The 26,789-nt window shown below is 36.3% G+C and overlaps 1 protein-coding gene across 3 annotated transcripts in view; it reads left to right on the top strand.

Moving 5' to 3' along the window:
* The window catches only part of aplf (aprataxin and PNKP like factor), a 40,778-nt gene that overhangs the window by 1,377 nt on the left and 12,612 nt on the right, over nt 1-26,789 (top strand). For all 3 annotated transcript variants that reach the window (XM_015362679.2, XM_015362677.2, XM_015362678.2), the window contains exons 3-8: nt 8,436-8,507; nt 12,910-13,070; nt 14,921-15,140; nt 15,419-15,536; nt 23,297-23,469; nt 26,451-26,776. In XM_015362679.2, coding sequence (XP_015218165.2) covers nt 8,436-8,507; nt 12,910-13,070; nt 14,921-15,140; nt 15,419-15,536; nt 23,297-23,469; nt 26,451-26,776 — 1,070 coding nt within the window. The remainder of the gene's footprint in view (nt 1-8,435; nt 8,508-12,909; nt 13,071-14,920; nt 15,141-15,418; nt 15,537-23,296; nt 23,470-26,450; nt 26,777-26,789) is intronic.

Genomic DNA, 26,789 nt, shown 5'->3' with positions numbered 1-26,789 from the left:
CTCACATTGATTTAATTTGTGTTTGTTACCTGCAGCAATATATTTTGCACTAGTATATAATTAAAATTCTGTGTATACTATACAAGGGACATGCACATAACCGTTTGTATCTTGCAAATGCAAAACAAAAATTGGTGAAATTTGGCAGCTATAGGTCTGAGAAACACGGGACTAGAATAAGAGAACAGAAATTGAAATTTTACTGTTGGAAGACCACACAGTCTTCCAAAGTCAGTCTAGCTGCTGGCATGAGTAACAGATTTCTTTCACAAAAAGCCTGGTTTTATTTATCACACAAACTAAAGAAAAACGTCCAAGGTAGGGGATGTTAATACCCAATGTTTGATGTGTACAAGCTATGTAGTAAACGATTACATGTGTTATCAGATAATATAAATTAAGGTAATATTGAGTAATGTTCTGTAACACCCATAAGATAGATCTCTTTTCAAATATAGTAATGCAGGAAATGAAATGTGATATAAATGTAGAAGCCTTTTTTATTTTGGCGTTTGAGCCCACTCTGCACTCCTAGATGGCACTGTAATACAAGGCTTTCTGTCAGCAAAAAGCACATCACTAAAGTTGGGAGCTTTTCTTGAATTCTTATTTTCAGATTACTTTGGAGTCTATCAGCTTTTATAAAAAATCAAGTCTATAATGGTATTATGGATGGAGGAGCAGACTGCTGCCTTTGTGAGCTAAAACCGGGCGATGTTAATTTATGAACCCTTGTCACTTAAAAAGAGTTATTACAAAGAATAATTTATTTTGTTGTGAGTCCTGAGCTTTTAGCCTTTCAAGGTGCAAATTATAGGCACTGTTTACTACAAGTTTCATTTTTGCCACACCAGTATAAATCTAGATGTACTGTAAAATGTTTGCATGCTGAGTACTTTTTTTTTTTACTGATTCTATTCCATAAAGTAGACACATGGTTTAACAGGCACGCACACACCTTCTTCTGATCTAGATTGTAAGGAGAAACATAAATTACATTTCCTCCTGTGATTTCCTAACACTAAGAGAATAATCAGTGGGGTAATTGCTTTGTCACTGGTCTGCAAATCATTGGATTTTGCCTTATATCTGTGAGCCCTGGAGATGTCTCCAGAGAAATTAGATTTTGAGATTTCTTGGTCAAGTAAACAGAAAGAAATGAATCTTTAAGGATCTTTCTGTCTTGTGTATTTGCTGTGTATTAAGAATTGTGAAAACAATAAAGCATCTTCCAAGCTTAGCAAATATGCTTTTATGCTTGCAGGGTCCAAAGTGTGTGTTGGACATTTGGAAAATGAAAAGGTTCCTTTAAGATGCAGAGAGTGACTGATTTTGAAGCAAGATGCCACAATGCCATAAAGATGTCTATGGATCTCATGCAAGATAGTTCACTAACAAAATAAAGGAAACACTTGGGTAAATGAGGGACACAAAGTATATTGAAAGCAGGTGCTTCTATGCAGGTGTGGACCCTGAATTCAATAAGCATTTAACATCCCATCATGCTTAGGGTCATGTATAAAAAGGCTGGGCAGGCCCAGTTGCCCATTGTTTAGGCTGCCGTGACTAGATGAAGAGATCTCAGTGACTTTCATAGAGGGGTGAATGTTGTGGCATGTTTAGCAGGAACTTTGGTGAGGAAGGCTGCTCATCTTGCTGATGTTTTATGAGGACATCAGTAGCTAAGGTGATACTGGCATGGAGCAGTGGAAGAAAGTCATACTGTCAGATCCTGGTCATTCTTCACTCTGTTTCCAGCAAGTGGATAAGTATATGTGTGGCACCAGTGCTTCTTTCCCACAGTGCAGGGTTCTGGCGGTTCTGTATGGCAAGGTAAATGCCACTAAATACAAAGCCGTTCTGGGTAATCACGTACATCCTGTAGTGGAGCATTTTTATCCTGATGGGAGTGAGATCCTCCCGGATGTCAGTGCTCCCATCCACAGGGCACGAGTGGTCACTGAATGGTTTGATGTACATGCCATGGCCGTCCAAGCACCAAATCGAACATTTATGAGAGAAATGTGCCTGAGACAGTGTTTTCCATCAACAAAACACCAATTGATGGAGTTTCTCGTGGAAGAATGGTGTTGCATTCCTCCACTAGAGTAGACACTTGTGGAAACTATGCCAAGGTGTGTTGAAGCTGTTCTAGTGGCTTGTGGTGACCCATTGCTCTAAGACACTTTTTGTTGGTTATATTTTATTTTAGGAGCTACCTGTATGTACTGTATCTTGTGTTATAAAACAATTATTTCTAATGGTACCTTGCCAAAAGATACCATTAGACTCACAAATAGAGCAAAAGATGTTGCTCATCAAATCTTAAAATATTTGTGCATTCATCAATATTTTTCTTTCAAAAGAAAACTTTTCACTGAAGTGTTTTATCCATGATTGCTGGTGTAGAGAGTTATTGCGGAGGAATACATCAAGGAGAGAAGGGAGTGAACAATTTCTTCTACACTGGGAAATGGAGTGTGAACAATTTTATACATATTTCAATTCAGAGAAATGAAGTTGAGGAGGTGTCTGTCGCTCTTAGGATACCTGTGCTTTTATCTCTTCTCACTGGAAGGACCAAGTAGTGTTAATGTGCTGCTCCTTAACAAGACGAATAAAGGTTCCAACTAGATGTTGAGTTCAGGTCATAATTATGTAGACTAAACCTGGACACTAAACATCCTACCGTACCTATTTAGCTAGAGTTCTAATGGGATTAGTAAAATAAATTTATTACAGATGATGGATACAATTTCAGAAATAGTAGAGGGGTTGTGGGGAGGGGGTTGGAATCAAATCTCGCAGATTAACGCAAGCAGTGCACTAATGATGAAGCTGAAGAGTGCCAGCAAATTTATAGGTATTAAATGTGATTACTGGCATGTAAATGTGGTATTAGCAACTCCCATTGTTTGTAATTGCCCAGCTGCACAGCACAGGGTTGGCCATGAATTAAACATTTTTTCGTTTCTCTGGACTTCGTTGACGGTGTGTTTCCAGGGAGGGTCCATGCGTCTTGGTATGGATACAGGCAGTTCTGTACAGTGAGACCTCTGGCCTTACTGGTTCCTGAGGCTGTCCATGTCCGTACAGTAGAAATAACTTGCATGGCCTTGAAAATGGTCCTAATTAAAACCACAAAGGAATGTGTACTGCAGTGTGTTTGGATCTTTGCCTAATGTGGCATCAGCTGTTCCCTTTTTTATGTCCCATGAAAATGTCATTTTAAAAAAAAACTGTGAGCAGCATTGATATTTCAAAATTAGGGGCTTGTAAAAACATTTTTGCCATCTTGTACAAATTGGACTATGGTTTTCCCGTAATTGCAGACTAATACAGAAATTAACGACTTTTGATTTCTCAGAAAGAGATTTAAGAGGGAATCAACAGATTGCCAGCAATCCGATCTTGGCGTAATATTCTCTGTACGTGGAAGTTGCTAATATTCAGGGTTGAAATTATGGCACACAAGTTGCTTGGGGGGAATCTTTTTATTCTGAAACGCAAAGCAAAACTATTTTAAGAAACAGCAAGCTTTCAATTGCCTCCTTTTCTTCCACAGATATTCCTGGTTGAACTGTGAGTCCTTCTTTAAAAGGTTTTTCTTGAAAATACAGAATTTGCAGCAGTCATACAAATTAATATATTCTCGAGGATTCAGTCTTGGCCAGTTGATTCAGATTATGAGGAGGGAAGATCTGACACCCTTAATGAAGTATACGGGTGCTTTGCACATTAAAAGATCAATAATCTTATATTTGAAAACCTTTTCCACAAGCTGTTCCTTTGACTAATGCACGCTGAGGACAAAATCCATTTCGTAAATGTTTAGTGAGGTGATGTTTGCTTTCTGAGTTATAGCTGCTACTCCTGTGAATTTATTGCAGGCCACTGATCAATTGACTTTAGTTGTTCTTCTGTGAAACGCATACCCATAGAATACAAGCAAATTACACCTTTTCCTCTCTGATAGAATGGAACTAATTATTTCTTAGCCTGCTATACATTCACATATGAATCCAAGCATACATTTTACACTAAGACTTTTTGCTTTGAAGTTCATTTTCAGAGTCAGCCACAGCAACAATATTTCCAATAAAAACACATTTCCAGTATTACAATAAATACTTAATGATGTGCTATTCGTGATTGTATATGTGACTGTTTGCTTCATCAGACCAGCGTGATCCCCCTGTTATTGCAAATCATGTTTTTTTTTTTAAAAAGCAAGGAAAGCAGGCTCAGTTCCAATCAAGGCATAATCAAAAGAAATACAATTAAAGGGCAGCTGTTGCAAGATTTGAGAAACGTCTGAAATCTCTAGTGTTTACTCTTAAAGTTGTGTTCAGTGAGAGTTATTCCCATTTTCTCGATAGTTCTTTGTACTGGACAGAACGATGCAGAGCACATGTCTTTCCATAATAAATCCGAACAATTTGTCACATACATCTGGATCAATGCAGCATTCGGCTCAGCAGGCATCACAACTGTTGCCATATGTTCAGCAGAAACATTTCATTACAGAGATGAGCCAAGAGACATCAGTAGTGTCAAACATCCTGCTTTCAACCTGTGGTTGACACCTTTTTCAGCACTCCTGCCTTGACAGCTGCACTCTCATTATTTACAGTACCTGTAGTCCTTTTTCATGAAACATGCTGTTAGCATTTGTATATTTAATGAAAGGCAAATATATTTTTGCCAACTGAAATATTGATTTTTACAGTTTATTTTATTTTAGGGTTGGATTTTCATGGCTTTTCATGGACGTTTTAAACACAAGTGTAAATGTTGAAGATATTACACAATAACCATATTTGATATCTATAGGATCCTGTTAAATCTGGCACAATTCTGCACAGTATCATAAAAGCTATTGTAAGGTTTTGTAAGATTCTGTGCAGGATCATGTAGGATAGAGCAATGTTCGGATACTGTCCATTTTCTGTGAAAACCTGTGGGGTCTTAGATGAATGCTTGTATGCTCTGGAAGAACAATTGTAGATTTGTGTGAAGACCATGCAGATGTCCTTATGATTGTTATTCTAACACACCTTTATCCAAAACAACTTACAATGTTTACAGTTTACTATATATACAGGGGAGTTTTTTTCAGAATCCATGTCCCTACCTGGGATTTTTAATCCAGTCAGAAATCCAGGGCTGGTATCATAAAAGATCTTACCTTATGTCCATCTGAATGCTTTTTATTTATAGTGGTATTGATAGACATTTCTAATTGCGCTGCTTAAGTTAGTCTAGAACTCGGAAGCTCACTTAGTCTGTTTCAGAACAATGATTGTAATGTAATTTGAGGTGTTGCTAGGATACCAGACAAACTGGTGCTGCCACCACCAACTCTGATTTTATTATCTTTAAAAGTGAAGCCTGGAAAAGCACAGTTTTTCAAAAGAAAATATAAATATCATGGATTCCTGCACAGTTGTTTTTCTAAATTTCCATTCTTTACAAAAAGAATAAAGGAAAATGGTTTGCTACAAGTAGTACTTGTGTTTTTGTTCAAAATGGCCATATTGTAAGCATAAAAGTAGAAGTGGTTATTTTTTGGGTTTCCTTGCACCTCAGTTTGAAATGTGTAACTGGTGACAAGACCACAAGTTTTTTCATTCTCATATGCTTACAAAATAATTCACCCTGAACTAAAACCAAAGCAGAGGAACGTAATATTTTGTTCAGGATTTGATTAGAAGCAAATACTCATGGTTGTTTCCAGCAGTGCTAGTCCCGAAGGGCTGTTTTTTATAAATATTTTCCCCTAAAATTTCTGAATCTGTAGCATGTATTTAGTGATGCATGAGCAGTCACACAAATGATATCAGACCAGCATGAGTTTAGTTTTCAATGACAAGAAAGCAAAATATTCTAATCATGCTGTGCTGTTTTTATATCTATATGCAGTATAGGCAGAGAACCCCTTTACTGAAGTACATGTTGTTTATATGCTCGAGATTCAGTGTCAGTCATACTGTATGTTGTGATCATGTCTGATGAGAACTTTGCAAAAAAACAAATAATTTAGCCATAAAATGCAACCCGATGTGCTTATATTGCTTGTATACCAATCTTCGTCACCCATGATATGGGTGTCCGCTGGGGAAATAAATGTTGTTTAATGTGACTGTGATTTTTAGGTTTCTTAGCTGCTTTTGTTAATTATTTTTAGCCAGATTGTGAAGGATCTTAATCTTGTTTCTTTGTTCATAAGCCTTACATATCCATTGCAATAGTGGTCCTGAAAGTTCCTAAAACACGCAGATTCCTGATCGATATTCAAAGCATCAATATGGAGGTTCATCATGACTAGAAGGAAGCTATGTTGGTCTTTTTGAAGATGGATTTTGTACATCTTGCACTCCCATATAATGTGCTTCTATTCATCTTCAGGTTGTTCATCTTATATACAGTAGTAAGTAATGGGCAAGTGTTTTTTTTTGTCATGCAGGTTAAGTACTGCTAGAGCTGTCAAATTAATGGTGTTGTTCAGGGAGCTCTTTGAGATTTCTACTGCATTTCCTGAAGGAAATAGGAGAAGGAGCTGCCAGAGTAATGATAGGAAAAGAGCAATTAATAATAGTCGAGAAGTAGTGAATTTATTGCAGGGTAAGTGTGATACTGAGCAAACTGGATTAAGGTAAATAATAGTCAGGAGCAAAAGATGTTCTAAGAGATTTAAAGATTAGGACTTGACCAGGTGTTATGAACAAAAGTCCCATGAACAAATCAGGATGGAAAAGTTTTCTCTGGATGACAGCAGAAGAGAAATTACATATACAGCGGTCATCTATGCATTTTTAGAAACTGTGGCCAGATTATGGGTTGTCATCAGGAAAAATTAGTAACATAAAAGGTGAGAGTTGTCCACAGGTTCATGCGATTGATGTGTTCGGTCAGACTGTAATGAGAGAGTTTGTTGATTAGTTAGAAATGCAACCATATGGAGGGACTAGATGAAAGTAGTATAAAAAAGAGTGTGGTGAGAACATTGCTATAGCTTTCCATTGCACAACAGATGTGAACAGCAATGCCTTCTGTCTTGGTGTGGTTAATGCAGCATTGTACAGTAGGTGACGGTGATCTGCATAATTTGATCAGGACCGTAAGGGCTTATGCTTTGAAGACATTCCATTCATGTGGCTCACAAATAAGATGGAGTCTTTAGAGAGTGTGATAAAAGCACATGTGTATCTATGTTAAAGGAAGGTCATAGTGACTCCAAACAGAATTGTGGAAATCTTATTCTGATCTTTTAATATGTTGCATTTTTCTTCCAAGTGCTGAGGCAACTGGGCTTTTGCAGAGTGGATATGTCTTGCTTTTGGGACATCTGCCCAAACAAGGAGCGAGTTAGACAGACCTGCTTCTGTCAAATTAATAGGAACAAGATTTTGTTTCACCAAAACCCTTATTATTAGTACTCACACTTATATTATTTCTCTCATCACACAAATAAAATGGCATTGGAAATCAACAAAGATGGTTTCACTGATGGATGAGAAACATATTCAGGCCAGCACCACAGTGCTTGTGTCTCTACTGTATTATTCTAGAAAAAAAAAACAGGACCCAAAAGCTGTTCTGATGACTGTGCATGCTGAGTCTGGTTACAGTAGGGTTTTATCTCTTATTGATTTCTATGATTTGTGCTTCATGGAAATGTATTATATTGAAAATACAAGTAGGTAGCTGCGTCAGCATGCGTAGCCTACAAAGGAACAAGTAAAAGTTTATTCAGTGCTGAAAAGAGAAGAAAGGAAACACAACCATTTCGGCTGTGGTGCCTTCTGGTGTGGAATATTGAAAATACTGCTTAGAAGTTTGCAAAGACAATTTGTATAGTCTTATGCTTCAGACAACAGGATCTTTGAAGTCTACCTATCAGGGTTTTAGATTAGATGTTATGAATATAAATGACCTCTTATTTTTGTCACTGAGAAAACTGAAAGCAGCTCATATCAGCTACAGCTTTGTCATGTGCAAACAATATTTTTTATAATTTCATTTTGTGGTTCTGATGGCTATTACCTAAAATTGTTGAAAATGATTAAGCACATATTACAATATTATATTTGTAGTAATCAAGAAGTTTGCAAACATTGAACAAGAGTAATAGACTCAGTAATTACCGTGATATTATGTCTTCTTAATTGAAAAGAATATTGAGCTCTTCCAATATCGAACTTTCTCATGAAGGTTTATTGCAGCAGTTTGTCTAAACATTTGTTTTTTGAGTCTTGAACCTCATTGGATTTAATAGTGTTACTTTACCAGTCCTTGTAATTTATAACAATCATTACTGATTGCATCCGTTCTTTTTTTGTGCTTTGTGCATCGTTTTGATCTTGCTGGGTGGAATTTGTCAATTGTTACTAACAGCATGAATCTGACTCAGACCTTCTGTTCTGTTCTTTCAGGTCAGTGATAAAAGAGTATCGAGAAATCATGGACTGCTAGAAGTTGTGGATGGCCAGCTCAGGATCAAACCAGTATGATTTTTCTTCTTTAATTCCCAGGACAATTGTTTTTTTTTAATGAGGGTTTTGTTTTGCTTTGCTATAAAACAAACCCGGTCCCTTGTAGATATTTTTTCCCCTTCAGTTTATTGTCCCTTCGGTGTTTTTGCCCAGTGTTTCCATAGTTATGTGTTCACTGTGGTAAATTAAAAATGTGCTTACAAGTTTACATTCCATTTAGTCTTCAGTTTTACACCTGACCTTGATGAAGCACATAAATTAATTTGCCAAACCAAAAAACGGATTTTCTTGGGAAGCGCGTATGACAATTAATATATTAACTGTGGTGGTATATTAAAGGGCTTTTATAGCCTTTCTAGTTTATATTAGCTTATCATTAAATTTACATTTTATATTAATAAAACACTTAAACAGCAGTCCAAAAAGGGACTGTTATTTTGAATATTTGTACTGTGGTGATTATTTACTTTTTCATTGATGTAAATTTTCAATGAACTAGATCTCTTAGGTACTTATCTAAATTAAAAACCCATTAGTCACTTGCGAGAAACCATAGTACATTCATGTTTTCTAATTATTCATTCATTAGTCAAATCATTGTATCTAAAAAGGTTATTTTTGATTCTGTACTTATTTACTTGTCAATGTTGTATTGTTAATACAATTTGGATTAAAAACCCTGTTTTATTTTAAATTCAAAACTGTAAACATCAAACTTTCAATCAGATATGCTTTTTTAACAGATCATTATCACTAATACTGTACATCAAGCAAATTATTACTTAGTGAATGAAACCAGTAGCTATAGGAAGGCAAGCATGGTATGCTAATATCATTGGATTATTCTTGCTGTGATCTATGAATGGCTTCTCATTAAACCTTTGTTTACTAGATTCCACATAGAATTTCCCTGCAGGCTTTTTTTAAATGTACTGTATTGATATAGTATCGGTTTGTACAAACACAATTTAGATTGAAGGCAGAATTACAACCTCTAATAAATTATTATAATTGAAGTTAATTAGAAAAGCTTCCAACAGATTGAAATACAAAGGTTTAGGTATAATTAACACCATAAACAGAGTAATAGAAAGTAGTATTCTTAACTTCATGGAATATGTCTCATCATTTAATAAGTCCCACTAAGGTGTGTTTGATAGTCCTCAACCTATCGTGTTTTAAACTAGCTCAGTATAGTTAGTAATTTGACAGAGTTTATTATTCAGCTTGCAGAGGAATTGAGGTGTAGCAGCAGACTTTGTACCAGCAATTACTGTTGAAACAGTTGCTTATAATAGGATTTCAGGTTTATGACTCATCTAAGAGCTCAGGAAACTCACATTGAGTCAGTGTCCAGGTGAGGCTTGAGCCTGCAAACTTAGTCTTAACCACAGGATGTCATTATACTGGATGTTTTCACCTAGAATCTATCTCTGCATTAAAACCTTCCTGAGATACAGTCCTATACAGTTAGGACAGATATATTTATCTAATGTTCCTACACTGGTGGGGAGTTTTAACATTTATGGAAGCAAAACATAGTGATCAAATGGTGGTATAAAAGGAGACTTTTGATTTTTTTTTAATGCTCTTCATTTTTTTACTTGCTAGTCATAGACAAAGAAATTTAGGAAACTGAAAATCGAAAAACTGGTTACCTAATATTTTGCATGGTGAACAGTTTGAGCTAGAGTGTAAATCTTAATATCAAAAGTGATAACCATCCATCTCCAATAAATGAAATGATGCAGTTGATATTAAGGCAATAAAGGAAACATTGCTTGAGAACAGTGTTATAGAAGGATGTCCCCATCTGAAAGTGAAGTTGAAATGTAATTTGTGTGTCTGAAAATCATGTTGAGAGATCATTAATGTCTCCTACTGAAAGTCTGGTAGAGTGAGTTATAAGGTTATTTTTGGCATTTGAAAAACATTCCAGGATCCTTTCTAAGTGTATTCTATTATCACATTTTCTTTGCAAACATAAATACAACTGTCTTGGAAACCTAATGTTCTTTAACATATTTACCATTGAAAAGAGAAAGACTCTTTGTTTCATATGACATAGAACGTATCACCTGTTAGCAGTGCAGGAAATGTAATTCGCACAAGATGGCTGAACAAATTTACTAATGACACTGAAGTGTTCTTTTTTTAAAAAATTGAAAGAAATTCAATTTCATTTCAGACATTGGTTCCTGTGAATTTGTAGGGTCAGTAAGTAGGGTCAGATATTGTAATTAGATCCATAATTACAGACTAACCTCTAATACTCTAAGGAATAACCAGCATATTTCAGATTCATTTCCTCCTGATTTAAATAGCCAAAATAAATCATTTGAAATACATTTGTTGACCTTTTTCTTTCATAAGGGTTAAGATCACTGGGCCGCAGATATAGTCAGTCCTCGGCTAATTAATGCAGCTTCTAATCAAAAAGCACAGCTCCATTGTTAGTGACAAAAGCAGGCATAACCTTAGGTTTCATTTATTCTTTAGCACCATATCCTATGATAAAAAAAGAGAAACAAGGGAAAAATCTTTGAACTCATCTGAGGAAGTGGACTATGGCCTTGCTGAAATGTTTCAAAGTTTTTTATGTTTGAGAAAATGTAAATATTATTTTTTGTGTATGTAAGAAGAGGTAATATATGAAGTTAACATTGACAAGCTGTTCAGGAAAAGTAGAACCACTATCCTTTTGTACTGTAGGGTCCATCTGTGGAGCCAGGGCATCTGGACTGAGAGATATAAAGTCTTAGATATAATCATTACATCACTTTCGGGTTTTTAAAAAGGCAACATTTGTCTGTTAAGTTGTCCTTATGCCTGAGAAAATCAATGTCCTTTCCAGCTGAAATTCTAAAGACAAGAAATCAGCAAACCTCTTTACAAAAAAAGGAAAGAATTGTAACCTCTATAGAGTTGCTGACAATTCCTGCAGTGTAGTCTTCTTTCTTAGTGTGAGATTTAAGTGTCTGTCCACTTTTATCTGTAAATTACCCTCCCTTCTGTGCAGTAAGGCTGAAGCATGTCATTTGGGCTTTTTCCATTGCATTTTCACTTATGACTTCACGTCTTTTAGTGAGTGTTTTAGTGCTTTTCTTTTCTCTTTGATGAGGTTGGTTGTTCAGAGAGTGTAGTCAATTATAGATTTAAGAATACATTATCATGTTTGTTCTGCCTCCGACACTACATTGAAATCTGTTTACAATAAACAAGTATTTCATTGCATACCCTAAGTTATCCTATTAGCTTATTAACAAGGAGTATTATTTTTAATTTTTTAAAATGTATTTAAATTTACATTGTTTCATTGTTTCATTTCAAGTTTCATTGCTGTTGATCAAGTTGATTTATGATGTAAAAAAGTAATTTGTTGACAGTGGGTGTCTACAAGGTGAATTCATGTTTCATTTTATAATTGGATCTGTGTGTATCCATTTGAACATCGAGTAAAGTGGTTTTAGCAAGACTTCACAGTAGTTGCTATAATCAATATCAATTTGTGGTGCCGAATTAGAAGTTTTGAAGCTAAGGCTTTCCATGAAATATGGCTATAATGTGATTGCTACTTAAAAATGTTCAAAAAAAATGTTTTGGAATCATTTTTACTCTCATTAATTATCTGAAGCAAGATGTAAATGTTTTTTAAAATATTGCCTGGAAACACTGTCTTGAACATGTTACCTCTCAAGACAGGAGACCTTACAGTCTGAATAAAATCCATCCATCCGCTTTCTAACCACGTTATCCAATACAGGGTCACAGGGGGGTCAGAGCATATCCCAGTAAGCAGTGGGTTCTAGGAAGGCCAGTTCATCACAGGGCAAAACACACATACATGCACACACTCACAGCAGGGCCAATTTCCCCAATTAACCTACCAGTATGTCTCTGGACAATTGGAGTAAACTACAGCTCTAAATAAAATGTAATTGAAAGTTCAAATAACTTAATTCCACCTAAAAATAGATTGCTTACTCTCCAACAATTTTTTTCTTTTGCACTCCAGTGCCCTATTTGGCTTTTTTTATTAACATTTTCTGGTTATAGAGTTTATAAACTGAAAAAAAACTGTATACACTTTTCTACTCATTGTGGATTTTGGTTTCCATAAGATCACTGGAAAATGTTTTTTTATCAGTCATGCTCCAGTCCTTATGAAAAAATCCACTAAAATAATGCTGTTTGTGCTGTTTGATCAGTTTAAGACAGACACCGGTAAGCAGCAGCTTAGAAAAGTGTTTGCTTATAGGATTGCTGATTGTGTTTATTGCACCTGTTTGCTGGAAGGCTTTTCCTTGAATTGGACAAACATTAAGCATACGCTTTTGTGGTCCACTGTATTATTTTACTATATCTTGATCGACTAAATTCGGATAAATTTATCTTTTTTTTCCCTTCCTTACAGACTCACTTAAATCCCTGTTTCTATCAGTCCTCCCTTGATGACCTCCCCCACCCCCTGGAGAAAGATAAATGGCACCCTCTCTTCCCTGGAGACCTTTTTTCTCTTCTCCCAGGAAAATACATTTACAGGGTCGTCTCCACCAACTGTGACAGCACTCAGAGGTATCTCCAAAAACGATGCGCTGCAGAGATTAGGCTTCTGTAAAGCATTCCGCTTGCACTCAAAGTGCAGCAAGGATTCAAACAGACCTGCCTATACAAACACTCTTACCCGAAAGTTGTTAGTGTTGTGTTGTTAGTGTATAGATGTTCTCCTTTTTGTTTTACCTCCCCCCCCGAATTTCTTTTTTTGAAATAATGCAACGGTTAATGTTTTTTCAGAGCTGATTTTATTACCTTCTGTAACAATCCATCAGTAATTCCTGCTTTTAATTTGAATTTGGAGGACATCTAAAAAACACGTCACATACCTTTGAGCTAGGGAGAAAAACATGTATGAAACTGCAAATGGAACCATGCAATATAACATTTTCTTGTTTCAATTCATAATTGCCAGTTCCAGCTTTTATTTCATTTCGTACCTAATTTGGAATTGCCAGCTATATGTTTTTGGCTTTTTGTCTCCCTGGCTAAGACATATCAGAGAACCAAGAAGTGTGGCCAACCGTTGAGGCACTCATCTTTTAACACATCACAGGCTTCGCAACCCATCCCATACAGGAGGTTTGATCTGTTAGATCTGTTCCTCACTGTCTGCACTGCTAGCCTGCAAGTGCCCGGAGGTGGCTGTGGTCTCTGTATCATCAGGATTTAAGACACCCTGGTTCATTAATCCCACCCGACCCTCATCCTGGTCTCAGTCGTCTAGTGACATGACCCAAAATCGAACCCGCAGCACCCAGATCGGAGACCTCAGCCAACACTTTTACCAGCTGAGCCGCAGAGGACCCCCACAACCTTAACATTTTAGATTTTAGTGACAATTTATTAGCTTTCTTTACCTCAGAATTGAACACGGGCAGATAGCTAAAACAGGGTCACGTCAAAATTATACCCCAATTGTAAGTTAAAAGCCCAGAACTTCATTGTTGATTTTCCTGGATAGACATTAAAGCTTCCGTGAATAATCAGGTTTTTAATTTACGGTAGGAGAGTGGGTTTTTATTTAATGCAGACCTTATGCGGCTAGTAAATGATTTAGCAAAACAGCGTTTAGTTAAAAGCCACCTTCTTAATCTTTTCTTACATGAAAAATTGAAAATGATCAATGCTAAATGTATATCATACTAAATACATATCATATACTAAATGTATATCATATTGGAAATGAAAAATACAAGGCTGGATGCTTATAAAGTACAAATGATTTTATTTATTTAAAAAAACAATATGGAAGAGAGGGTGCTTTTGAAATGTGTACTATTGACTCGGTCCTCTGCATCTTTGATGTGCTTTGATGTTTGAAGTACAAGATTAAAAAACACAAAACAAAGCATTGAAGCCACTCGGGGTATCCAGCAGTGGCTGATTGCTGTAGTAAAAGACATTTTGTGAACAAAAAAAAAAGTTAGACATGATTATTCATCATGCGGTTCTTGGTAACGGAAGAATCAAAGGTTGGAGGAGATTTAATTATGATAAACTTTCTGTTGACCTTTCCTTCTCCACTTCAATCACAACAAAACGTTGACTTAGTATTGAAAGCATATACACTGTGAAATATGACATATTCTGATGTGGGCATTTCTTACTTGCGGACAAGCAAAGGAAATTGGTAGAATATTCAGTACCTTTCAAATGGCATTTAACTTAATGGTAAAGTATATTGGCACACAGCTTTGTGTTCTAAGTAAACTCTCTTGCATTGCTGCATTAAGGTAACAAAAAACTGTATTCAATGGGCTTCCTAAGCATGCAAAAAAAGCCACTTTAAATTAAAAGGCATGACGTTTTGTTTAGTTTAAGTTAAATTAAAAAGCAGGTGTTTTTATGTTTGTTTGTTTTTCCCCTAGGAACAGCCAGGCCTTGGCTGATGATGATGATGATGATGTATCCGTTACTGAAACATCCCTTCTATCACCAAGAGTGGGTGAAAAGCCAGGGGCTCAGGGTAGAAGGAATGATTTGAGGGACAAGACTCTGGGGCTAACCCAGGAATATCCAGAAACTTCAGGAAGCTCCATAGAGAAGGAATGCAAAGCCAAGACTGATGTGCCTCCTTCGAAAAACATTGTGAGTAAAACCATTTCTGGACCTTCACTGATACTTGTGGGAGAGTTTGGGGAGAGTGTCTAGACCATGTCAATAGTCTGCAAACGTATAGACGAAACGGGCTGCACAGCTCAACAGTATACATCATCATGCTTCTGAAAATCAGACAGTGTCTTGTGAAAAAAGTAAATGTGGGGTGCGGTATTGCAAATTTAAATCCTGTTCAATTGATTTCCTTCGAAGTTCTGACTGCGACCTGCAGCTGGTTGCCGTGGGTGTAAGTTGGTGTGTTTTGTCAGGGTGGTTCAGCGGAAGGTGGCAGGACTGAAGAGGGGAAAAGCATGCAGAGGAAGAGAGTGCTGCCAGCGTGGATGTTGCAGGGTGCTGCAGGAGCACAGCGCACCCTGAAGTCTACAGGTAGAGTAGCGAGCTTTCCTTGTTTTTCTGCCTCCTCACTCTTTGATCAGGCTTTTGTGTGGTGTCATGATAAATTAAGGGGGAACTGCAATGCTATGTTTATATTTTGGGGTTAGAAAAAATCAGCATTGGTGAGAGCATTTCAACCCATAATAAAGGAACAAGGTACGGTACCTCATAAAACCTCTAAATGACATCACAGAATAGACTAATTTTCAGGGTAGGCATAGCAACAAGACTTTCGGTGATGTGAAGTGGCCTTATTTCATCGTAAACAAGCAGGTTTGTGAATACACCTCTTTTAATCCAATAGGGTCTTCAAGGTGGTTTTGCCGACAAATACTACTTACTTGTTAACTCTGCATGTGGATCATGTTGGAACATTTCGGCGGTGAAGTGTCTGCTGCACAACCTGTACTTATTCGCTCGTACAGCAGATGACGTTAGTCATTCTGGTGATTTGTGAGTGGGAAAGGCCACTTCACAGCGCAATTCTCGCGAACTTTCGCTCTGACCCATGGGGAGACCAGGGATTCGCAACCATACAGTACTTTCACAAAGTTCACCGTTTTGTGCTTAATTCAAAATTTATAATATTTTTCCATACGGTCATTTAATTTTTTTTGTTCACGACCGTTCCCCTTTAAGCAACCGATCTCTGTGCTTCATTTTGTTGCATTATAGTTTAGAGTCGTTGGCCGGGACTCCAACAGGTGCAACACACTTAGAATGTCTTGATTATTGTGAAAAGCTTACATAAGAATAAGTGGTTGCAATTTTTCCCAATCTAAATTACGGACAAGAGAACTCCCTAACAGTGTTTAACTGTACCTTTAACTGTACAGTCTATAAAAGGTACAATCATAACACTTTCAAAATCGTCAGATTGCTAAGCTTATTTTGATTTTTTTTTTTTACATAGCAGGAGTGTTACAGGAAATCAAATGCTCTCTAAAAGGTTTTTTGAAGAGCAGGTGGATTCTGTGGATTTTATTGGTGTGTTTTGTAAAATTAAAAAACAACAATTTATGTCCTCCTTTAAATGTTTTTTTTCATTAAGAATAAACATCACATTGGGTTAGAAACCATCCAATAAAACATTCCTGGTGCCCTTTGGTAATCTGTGAAAGTGTCATCTTTAAATGTTTTGGTTCTTATGAGTGTTTATCTCAAAACATACAAACAATTATAAAAAAAATTGAAACATCTGCTCCACTGTAAAAGAAAAGGCTAGTATGAAAGATCTTAGAATAATTTCAGTTTGATTAATGGCTTTCTAACTCCCTTGATGTAGTACTATAGAATTTCAAATTGATTGCATAGCCTTCAAACACTTTCTTTTCCATTAGAACTGTGCCACTAAAACGCACAACAGATGGTAAATAAGAATGAGTGGGAGAGATTGAAATTCAAGTATAACCATGCAATTTGAGTTTTAGGAAAGTAAGGATTAAGTAGGAGTGAATCCAAAGCAGAAGAATTTGTTTTAAAGATCCTTCTTTTTTGCACACCTCTGTCGACGCCTGAGTCAAGGATGATTTAGCATATGTTATCTAGTCTAACCTCACCTGGCTGTGAACCGTGCACGCTGGCCCACTTTATATCACCATTGGGCCATTTAGTGTGATGTCTACACTTACTACACTACACTACACTTGTCTGCACTTGTTCATATTTTCTTACTTTTTTGATGTGTAGGTTAACTAATGTCCTGTGGACATAATTAAAAACTGGCTTTGAATCTTACCATGGATAGACTCACTTTGTCCACTGCTGAAGTGCAGCATTTACTTGGTGCCAGCTGCCCCCCTACACAGCAGATCAGTGTGTAGAAGAATTACAAGAAATTGGATGAAAATTATCTGGGAGGCACGATTTTGCAAACTCAGAATTTAGCGAAAACACCCATGCTCTTAAAAAAAGCAATGCTGTGAGATCTGTAATGACCAATCAATAAGGACCTTTATTTAAAATCTTATCTGAAAGTTGTTTGAATAAAACTATTTTTACAGAAGTTAGTTTATACCATGAAACTGTAATTTCTTTGTCTTCATTGCACAAGTAAATGGGGATTTGGGGGCTACAAGAGTTCTGCGGCCAAAAGAAACTTGTTTCTCAGTCCAATGTAAAGATCTCATTTCACCAACTGAGTACTGGCAGTGTTTCTTTGTTGGATGTTTCTGCAGTTATGATGGAAACAGTCCGCACAGACAGTGTGAACTGTTCCCAAGTTTTGGCGAGTGTCATGTTTCACTTGTTGTGTTGTTCAGTGTAGTGCTCAGTCAGCTGCCACTTTTTTCAGTCATATTTCAATCTTGATTTCTTCTTGCCTAGAGCAGGATAAGTATTTCTTCATCAATCATAAAAATTCTGCTGCCAAGCAAGCATTTGGCAGTTTATTTGACATCTAAATATCTATGATTATAGCAGTGTCAACAGTGAAAAGTCCCATAAGCAATAAACCTGAAAAGCTGCAGCCTTGGATTAAAAAAAAACATTTTAATTCAACTTTTCAATGTGCATTGTGTTAATGGTGGAAACCTAATGGTAAGAAAACTATATTTAAATGCACCTTAAATATTGTAGCACTTAAATAACTGTCTTGTTAGAATGCCTATTAGGATGCTCTTTGAAAGAGGGTGAATGCTTTATTATTATTATTATTATTATTATGAGAATGATGCAGTTGATCCATGAGATTTAGACAACAGAAGCAGATGCTCTTTGAAAGAGGGTGAATGCTTTATTATTATTATTATAATTATTATTATGAGAATGATGCAGTTGATCCATGAGATTTAGACAACAGAAGCGTTTGATGCAGACTTTTAGAAAATCATGTTGATCATTTATCATAACAGTAGTTGTACTGATCCCAAGACAATAATCCTTTATTGAGCAAGAATAATAACGCAGTGTTTTTTTTTTCTATACAGAATTCACAAACTTTCAAGAATAGCCTCTTTTTCTTTTGTCCCCGCTTTAAAGTAAACACATAGTGCAAAATGTAAAAAGAACAAAGCATGTTTGTGTGGGTTTGTGCCTTGGTTCCCCCTCACAGTCCAAAGACATACTAGTAGGTTAACTGGCTTCGGGGAAAACTGGCGGTTAGAACAGGGACCTACTGAAGCACAGCAAAAACACGATGGTCTGCGTTTTACTTCAAAATCTCATTAGCCACATCATCATAGTGCAATTTGCATTGTAAATACTGAGACGATGCGGTAGTTGATTGAATCAATTTTTTTTCTTAGGATAACAAGATTAAGCACCTCGCATTGTTATGCAAGTGCAGAACTTGAGCCAGTTTTGTTTGATTTTTCGAAGACTTAACATTCCTGAAATGAGCTGATTAAAACTCTGTATAAATAACTAATCAGAAATTTCAGAGATTTAAGTAAACACAAGAACACAAGAAAGATACCACCATGTCCTGCTGGAGTAATGAAGACAGCTGTCTATGTGATTAACGTGATACTGTATCACTGCTTCAGCAATCAGCAAACGTATCCCATGAAATCGGAAACTCTAAGACAATGTCCTGAAATCAGAGGGACATTACACAGGTCCAGGACTATTATACCATTATTAAATATCTGACAGAAACTTGAAACACATTTACAAAGAGTTGTACAGGTCTCTAACTGACATCCGAGACAGTTACGTGACCAAACTCTGGTCTGCTTTATAAAGTGATTGGCTAAAACTTAAATCCACAATGCTGCTAAACTAAAGATAGGCTAAATGCAGAAAAAGGACAACAATGTTTTTAATGATCAGACTTCAGGATTAGTGCTGCCTGGATTGTGTTAATGTTGAGGGAGAACATACTCGATACTATGTTTTTAAGGTTTTTCATTTTGCCCGTGTCTCACATTTTTTATAAAAAATCATAACAGTTCTTTGTCCATATTTTGTGGGATTTGATTTGAGAGCTACTGTATGGTTAATGTATTTAATTCAATATTTTGCATCTGAGTGATGCAATAATTCTGTGCACCAGTATAAACAATTTTATTATAATCTTGAATGTTGTATTTTAGCGCTTTAAATTAAAACATGGCACGTGATTAGTCTGTTTTAAATTTCCATTTTATTTATTTTCTACATATTCGTATGCAGGATCATTTGGCATGGGTTTGTTAAAGATGAACACTGACAGAAATGTACTATTACTCTGCAGTCAATGCTGTACTGTAGTCGCTGTTTGACTGAACAAGCAGTTCTGACTGCCATTTGTAACTAGAACAAAACCTGCTACATAGTGGTTAATCTTTGTTTTCCTGATTAGACTCATTTGTTGGAGTTACGTGGTTTGGAAGCTTGTATCATCTGCCCAAGCTTTGACTGATCAGAAATAATGAACTAATAACATCCAGCCCTGGGGATGTGTCTGTACTGTTCCTGCCTGTGCGTGACCTAAACCCCTATCCCATCCAGAAGGATGTTAATAGAATACATGTGGTAAAATTTCCCCAGGTGGAAATGTAATTATGAAATGTGTTTGAAGCATATGAGTTAATAATTCCTTTGTTAGAGGAATATTTCATTTAAAGATCGGTGGAGAAGAACAATACAAAATGACTGTCCAGCATTGGTGCAAGTGTGATTAATTTATTGTAATAGGTTTTGATGTTACCACAACAAAGGGAGAATCCATGTGCAAACAGAGGTCAGTCATTCTGTGGCATTTTACGATTGAGTTCTTAATAAGATAATATATCTTTTGTGAGGAATTAAGGTGGCAAAGGAGGCGCAAATCTTTTAACCTCTATCTATGTTTAATTGGACAATTTAGCGATGGCTTGTTCATTCATTTAAACCATGTTCTATTACATCTCTGCTATATGACCTTTATTTGCCATTGATTTTTGCACCTGTTTAGGTTAATTTGAACATAAACTGAATTAAAATAACATTTTACATGTGATCTTTTAGTAATTGATTTTGTAGGTTAAAGCTCAGGAATAAAACTGCTTCTATACATCTGTAAGATACCGTGCAGTAATTCAAATATACAGCACATAGCATACTGTATACAGGGACAGAACAGAGTCAATGTACAGTATGCATGCTTTTTATATTTCACATCAGTATCCATCACACTGCCCTTTTCCATTTATCCAGTATGGACTCACAACATGTTCTTTGTTTGGCCTTCTTTGTGTTCTCTTTTTTTGCATGTCAATGTTTGTTGCATTAGTTGACTGTATCCTAGTTTTCCTGAAATAATATTCCTGAAATTCAGTCTTACTGAGTCCTAAATCTGAGGGCTTTTACAAGGTGTTGAATTTTAACCATGAGAATGCCTAATAATCTATCAAGATCTGAGATGTTTTATTTTAGATGTTTATATTTAGAATGGACTGATGTTTTGAATCAATTAATAGATTCATTTCTTTCCAGAATGGATTCCCATTAGCTTGACTTCTTGTAGACATCTAAGAAAAATTTAAACAGTTAAACGTTATTTTAGTAGAAATATTCTTAGTAATACTCTATTCAATGGAAGAGGAGACTAATTGAGATCTCATAGTTTTAATGTTATGATTCCTTTTGGACAATTACTTTCCAGGATCTAAAATTTTCACTTTGTATTCTTCTGTTACAAATTCCATCTTTGATTCTCACACTCCATATTTAAACTAAATTGTTCTGTTGTGCTTTGTAAATTGGATCTTTAACTTCATATTTCCAATTTCGTGTGGAAGGATTTTAGCTGATTTAAATTATATCAGATCTATTTAAGTCTGCCACAGAAATTGTGTTGTCCTATTGTCTATGGAGTAATTTCTTCTGTATTCTGAATGGATTGCATGATAGTTTACGCTAGCCTCAATAACAGCTTGTTTGGGGTGGAATACAATGTCATGAATCTAAAATGTAATAATCATGTTTATACTACTGTTTGGGTTTGTTATCCCCCAAAAACTGCAATATGGTGATTTCATTGTTCTTTTTTGTTAAACCTTGTGTTAATGGAGGTCTTAATAGATTAATGAAACAGGGTACTCCTTTGAAGGGACTGTCACTGAGGTGAAAGTTGTGCTCAGCTGCTTTTCACAATTGAAGGCAGCAATATTCTTTCTTACCTTTAATACAGTACAAAACTGCATTGTGATTGATTAGCCATTTAGGCTGTTTGTAAAGCACATTAGCAAAATGCGTGGTTGGCACAATCCTTGTGTACTTGCTTGGTGACTAAACCATTCATTAACACAGCAAGCCAGAGACAAGATGAATGCCTTGCCAAAAATAAAAGCTCTGTTAATGAATGTACAGAATAGGGTGCAAGATATTGATAATGAGTATGCTATATTTGTAGCTTCCCATCCTTGAAAGAACACTTCTTACCTACAGCTGACGTTCTGTAGTATGACTAATAGTTTCAGGCTTTGCACAAACATCCTTAGATGTTTGTGTTTCCTTCGAGCTGCTCTTAGTGAAAGAATCAGAAGCTTTCTATGGTTATCTGTTTAATACTTGTTGGCTTTTGAAAAACTTCACTAGAGGAAACACTCAAGGGGAGCTTTTATCAGTTTGACGTTAGTATTACAATTGACTCACACAGGATTTAATATTTAACTTCTTAGGATAAAAAAAATATTATATATTTTTTTCTGATTACTGTCTGGATAGCTAACACTTTTGTTTTGTCAAGGCCACTGTGAACTGAAAAGTAAAAAAAGGTGTTAGGTTTGGTGGGCAGTGTAGGACACAAGGATGGATAACGTGGTTTTATTTAAAAGGGCAACAGAGTGTAAACAGCTAGCAGGACTGATTTAGTTTTCTCTGTCAGATTTTGGAGACCTTTTTGCATTTGCTTTCCAACTAGGAATTAACATTTCTACCAGTTCATTTGACAGTAATCTTCAGTAGAAATCTCCTGCTTTAGTCACTTGAAATGCACATTCCATCGCCCTACATTATGGTTAAGAAAGGATCAAGTTTTTTAGTGAAGGTGGGAAGTCACAAAGTGTGACATTTAAAAAGCTTGAATTTCAATATTTTTGATGTTCTTGTGTTTCAAATAGGGCACAAAACACACCTTGTTAAAACAAAATGAATTGTGAAATCCTTCTAAACTATAATTATCTTGTAATTCATTGACATGTTTCATAATGGACTTTTCTAAATAAATTATGAAGGTTTTTTATCTTAAGTCTTTAGATTTTGTTGCCAGGGCAACAAGAAATATTTACTTGCACATTTGAAAAATAACAGATGTCTTAATTACATTAAAAGACATGATTGGTGGGGTTGTGTAGTATAATGTTTCGTAAAACTGAACTTTATAAGCCACAAACAAGATTAATGCCTCTTTCTGAGTCATATAACCACTTCATCTGCATTATCAGAATTTATGTTCCTTCTTTGGGCAAAAGTGAACCTCATTCTTCCACTTGCATTTTGACTAAATTGCATTGCTGCCCAACATCTCTTGACCTCTTCAATTCCTACACTCTGAGGCCTGTCTCAACTACCTTTCAAAGAACAGCCCTTCTTTGTCCTCCTTTTCACTCCTTTTTCAAATACTGATTTTTTTCTGAGGTGATGCTGCATGTTTCAATGTTGAAATGGAAAACGGTGAATCTCCTTGGTCAGTCCAACCTTTAATGTGCCCTGAAAATAATCCTTGGTGTGTTCTTTAAAGCAGGTGCAGTGCCTCTCTACTGAAGGTAGTTTAATGGTCAACACAAGCTGACTCTGTTTCATGTGTAGGGTTTAATACAAACAAAAGTCTCTTCCCTTCTTTTTAGGAGGAGAAAAACAAGGTAGAAGCAAACTAAGCCCTGAACAGTCGAAAGGCACTGGAAGTCGGAGTCAACTGACATCTTCTAAGGGCATAGAAGAGACTGATACAAGACCGGCATCACCTGGCAGGAAGCCAAAGAGGAAGAAGTGTGAGGAAGTACAGGGAGAGAAATGCCAGGTATTTCACTGGTTCAGTATATTTGTACATTCCTGCAAAAGAGCTATGTCTTTCAGTCATTCAGTATGTGTCTATATTCGTAGAAGAACTTTGATACAACCTTTGGAAATAATGAGAAAATATAGTAATCATCTAAAATGAAATTTACATGCACTCCAAATATCAATGAGGAGACTATTAAAATGAAAACTGGCCATAACCCCTATGTGTGCTAAATAAACTGTCACATTCTCCCATCCTTTTGCCCCTGTTATGTTCTGTGAAGTGCGAAAATAAAAACCCAAATTTACATTTTCTAAATTTGATTTATCAGGCTTAGTAAATTTATTCTTCAGCTTCAAAGGTGCATTTTGAATGTGTGAACTAGATATCTTCTCCTTTGAACAAAGTCATTAGCATTATGATTTGTATAATGAAGAGCCAGTCAAAAGCCAGAGTAATCTCTGATTTGCAGCTGTGACAAGTACAGACTGACAGACTTGGTTCCTTTGGGCGGTGGGTCCAGGTTCCACATGTTTTTGCTGTTTTGATTTTTACATAAAACCATCTGAGAAGTGAACACAATCCTGATGTTCAAACAATATTCTGCTTTAACACTGTCAAACCATCCTGTGGTTGACCCCAAAGGACAGGGTGGGTATTGTTTGATTATTATGGCACTTGTGGAGTAATATCAATAATGCCCTTTCTCTACCTGCTCTAATCCACGTTGTGTAAAGGGTTTATGGGTCAATAGAGACATAAATATAAGTGAGAATGTAAAGTGGTCCTATCTGTTGAATGGAATTTATCTTGTTAACAGTGAGATGCTTAAGCCTTGTACAATAGTAGTATTTTTAGTCTACTGTAGGTTAAAGGTTCAGACTTGGTTTCCATCCTACAATCATATTTAAGATAAACCACAGAACTATTTTTAATGACACAATACTCTTTTCTTCTTTATTTTCATTGTGTAAAATTAGAGAAAAAGAAAACAGCTGCACCAGGAAGCTGCAACTTAATTTATTTTTGTAGAGTGTAAAACTTATAAAAGATGATTCTGCAAGAATGACTGAAGTCAGTCCATGTAAGATTCTCTTAGCTATAGCTTTCAGTGTCAGTCAGATTAATTTGACAGCAGTGCCTGTAACCACAAAGGCCTGGTTTGTTGTACTGTAACTGGAGACATGATGCTTCATAGATCGTATTCTGTTGTAAATCACAAAACAACCTGCAGCTGCAGTGTCATTTAGAGCAAAACCATTTCATTGATATACCCAGAAATAGCCCTCAGCTCAATTGAGTGTTTTCACTCCAATAGTACAATTACAGTATATGATTGATTGTAAGCCTGTGGTTGTTTTTCTGTCCACCTTTAATTTTTCTGTGCTTACATTTGAAATGGTATTTTAAAACTAACAGGGTTCATCATCGTCTTTTGTGTTACCTGTCATGAAGCCCCCTAATTCAAACTGATAACTGCAGGGAAAGCGTTAGAAACCTATTAATGAGGCGTTTGAAGGCTATTACATTTCAAACAGCTGTCAAGATGCATTTATACGTCCAGTTCATAACGGGTGTCTACCCAGCTTCCAAACATCCAAAGTGGCTTTCTTTTATGGGTCGGGATTATATGTTAATTCATTTACATTTTTTTAAAAGTTAAATAATATATCAAGTATAACTTTCCAGCATTTGTGTCAACAAAGTTAATTTGTGTAGTGTGTGTACATTTTTTATTTTTTAATCATGTCAAATGTATTGATCCAAAAGACCTGTGTAATAACTCCTGCTGAATTGTTCTGCACGATGCATAATAATCCTGGTACCTTTATGAAGCTCATTTAACTCATTGCGTTACTTACATTATTAGAATGGCCGCTATGCTGATATCTGAGACAATCCATTACTCAGCTGTGACCACGCTCAATTCTTAACAAAACAAGAGCACACTGGCCCGAGCTTAATGCAATTGGTCAAGTACTAAAACAACAAACTAAAAAGATTAATGTTTTCTCATCCCCAAATTAGGCTGTTCTTTGCCTGCAGGAGTCTATGATTTGAAACAGACCATCTAAAAAGCAACAGTTCTGCATTCTGGTTAAAGTTATTTCCTTTTCATATGACTACAACCTTCAGAAACATTTAATCTTTTTTCCCCCCTGCAAAGGGGAAGGACTCCAGACTGCCTCTTTTGAAATTGAGGATAGATGAATAATATACTACTTCAAAAACTGAATCCATGCCCCATAATGACATTCAGTTTGATCTAAAAGTGATTTTTTGCTGTCTGTTATGTGTTTTTGTGCTTAATCTAGAAGAGCCCTGCTTCATTAGCAATTTCGGATTATACAATTTTCTTTTTACTTATTTGGTATCTGCAGATGCAAGTATGGCTATGTGCATTTGGCTTGAAAATCACTTTATCAATTTGCTGTGCTAAATGCATCTCCAGCAATATAAAGTTATTGTGTTATCTCCCTTTTATTAAAAAGCAAGCATATCATTAATGACTGTGCATTGTTATAAAAAGGTGTAGATAAGGCATATTGAGGACCTATGTCATAAAATTCTTAAACTGAAGATTAGATCTCTGTGTAGCTACACTGTCCATTTTGTAATATCTATCCAACAGCACCAGCCACAAAAAGAAATTCTGTAAGGTCATAAATATTTTTAGGCAGTCAGTTTTGTTTTCTCTCCAGATATCTCTGGAACACCTGGAGTTCTTGATGGAGGCATAATAGGCATACGTCCGAGACTTTAGCTTATTGCATTTATAATAGAGGTGCCCAGATATATAAACAGACCTATAGCTGAACAAGAAAAGGTCAGTCTCCCCACTGGAGTGAGAGTCATACTGTATATGAACTCGTATACTGCCTGACAGTGGTAATCCTAAAGGCTACCAATGCCATTTGCATTTGAGGCAGATCTGAGAGCTTCTTTCTTTAAGCCACTGAAAGAACAGTTTGTAATCAGAAGCACATTTGTATCCACAGGCTACCTCTTCTGCGGCGGATAACGGCAGAATCCGACGAGAGGATGAGCACATTGAAGAGTCGGACAAGGTCAGTGGGAGGCTCAGCGACGACGAGGAGCTGCGCCATGTGCCAGCTGGCAAGTCCGATCCTCATTCCAAGTCTAGAGAAGTGGACCTGAGTGACAGCGAAGAGAAGGAAGGCCCATCTCAGAGACCACTACAACGCAAAGGCCAGGGAACTCTTCCCAAAGCTACAGGCTCATCTGGGAGTGCAAGCCCTATGATGGCCGGGACCAGCAGAAAACAGCCTAGAAACCCCTGTATGTACGGAACAAATTGTTACAGGTAAATGGCAGCT

This window comes from Lepisosteus oculatus, chromosome 17, assembly GCF_040954835.1.
Source record: "Lepisosteus oculatus isolate fLepOcu1 chromosome 17, fLepOcu1.hap2, whole genome shotgun sequence".
NCBI lineage: Eukaryota > Metazoa > Chordata > Actinopteri > Semionotiformes > Lepisosteidae > Lepisosteus > Lepisosteus oculatus.
Note: the sequence above shows the minus strand (reverse complement) of the source record. Positions and strands in the feature narration are given on the sequence as shown.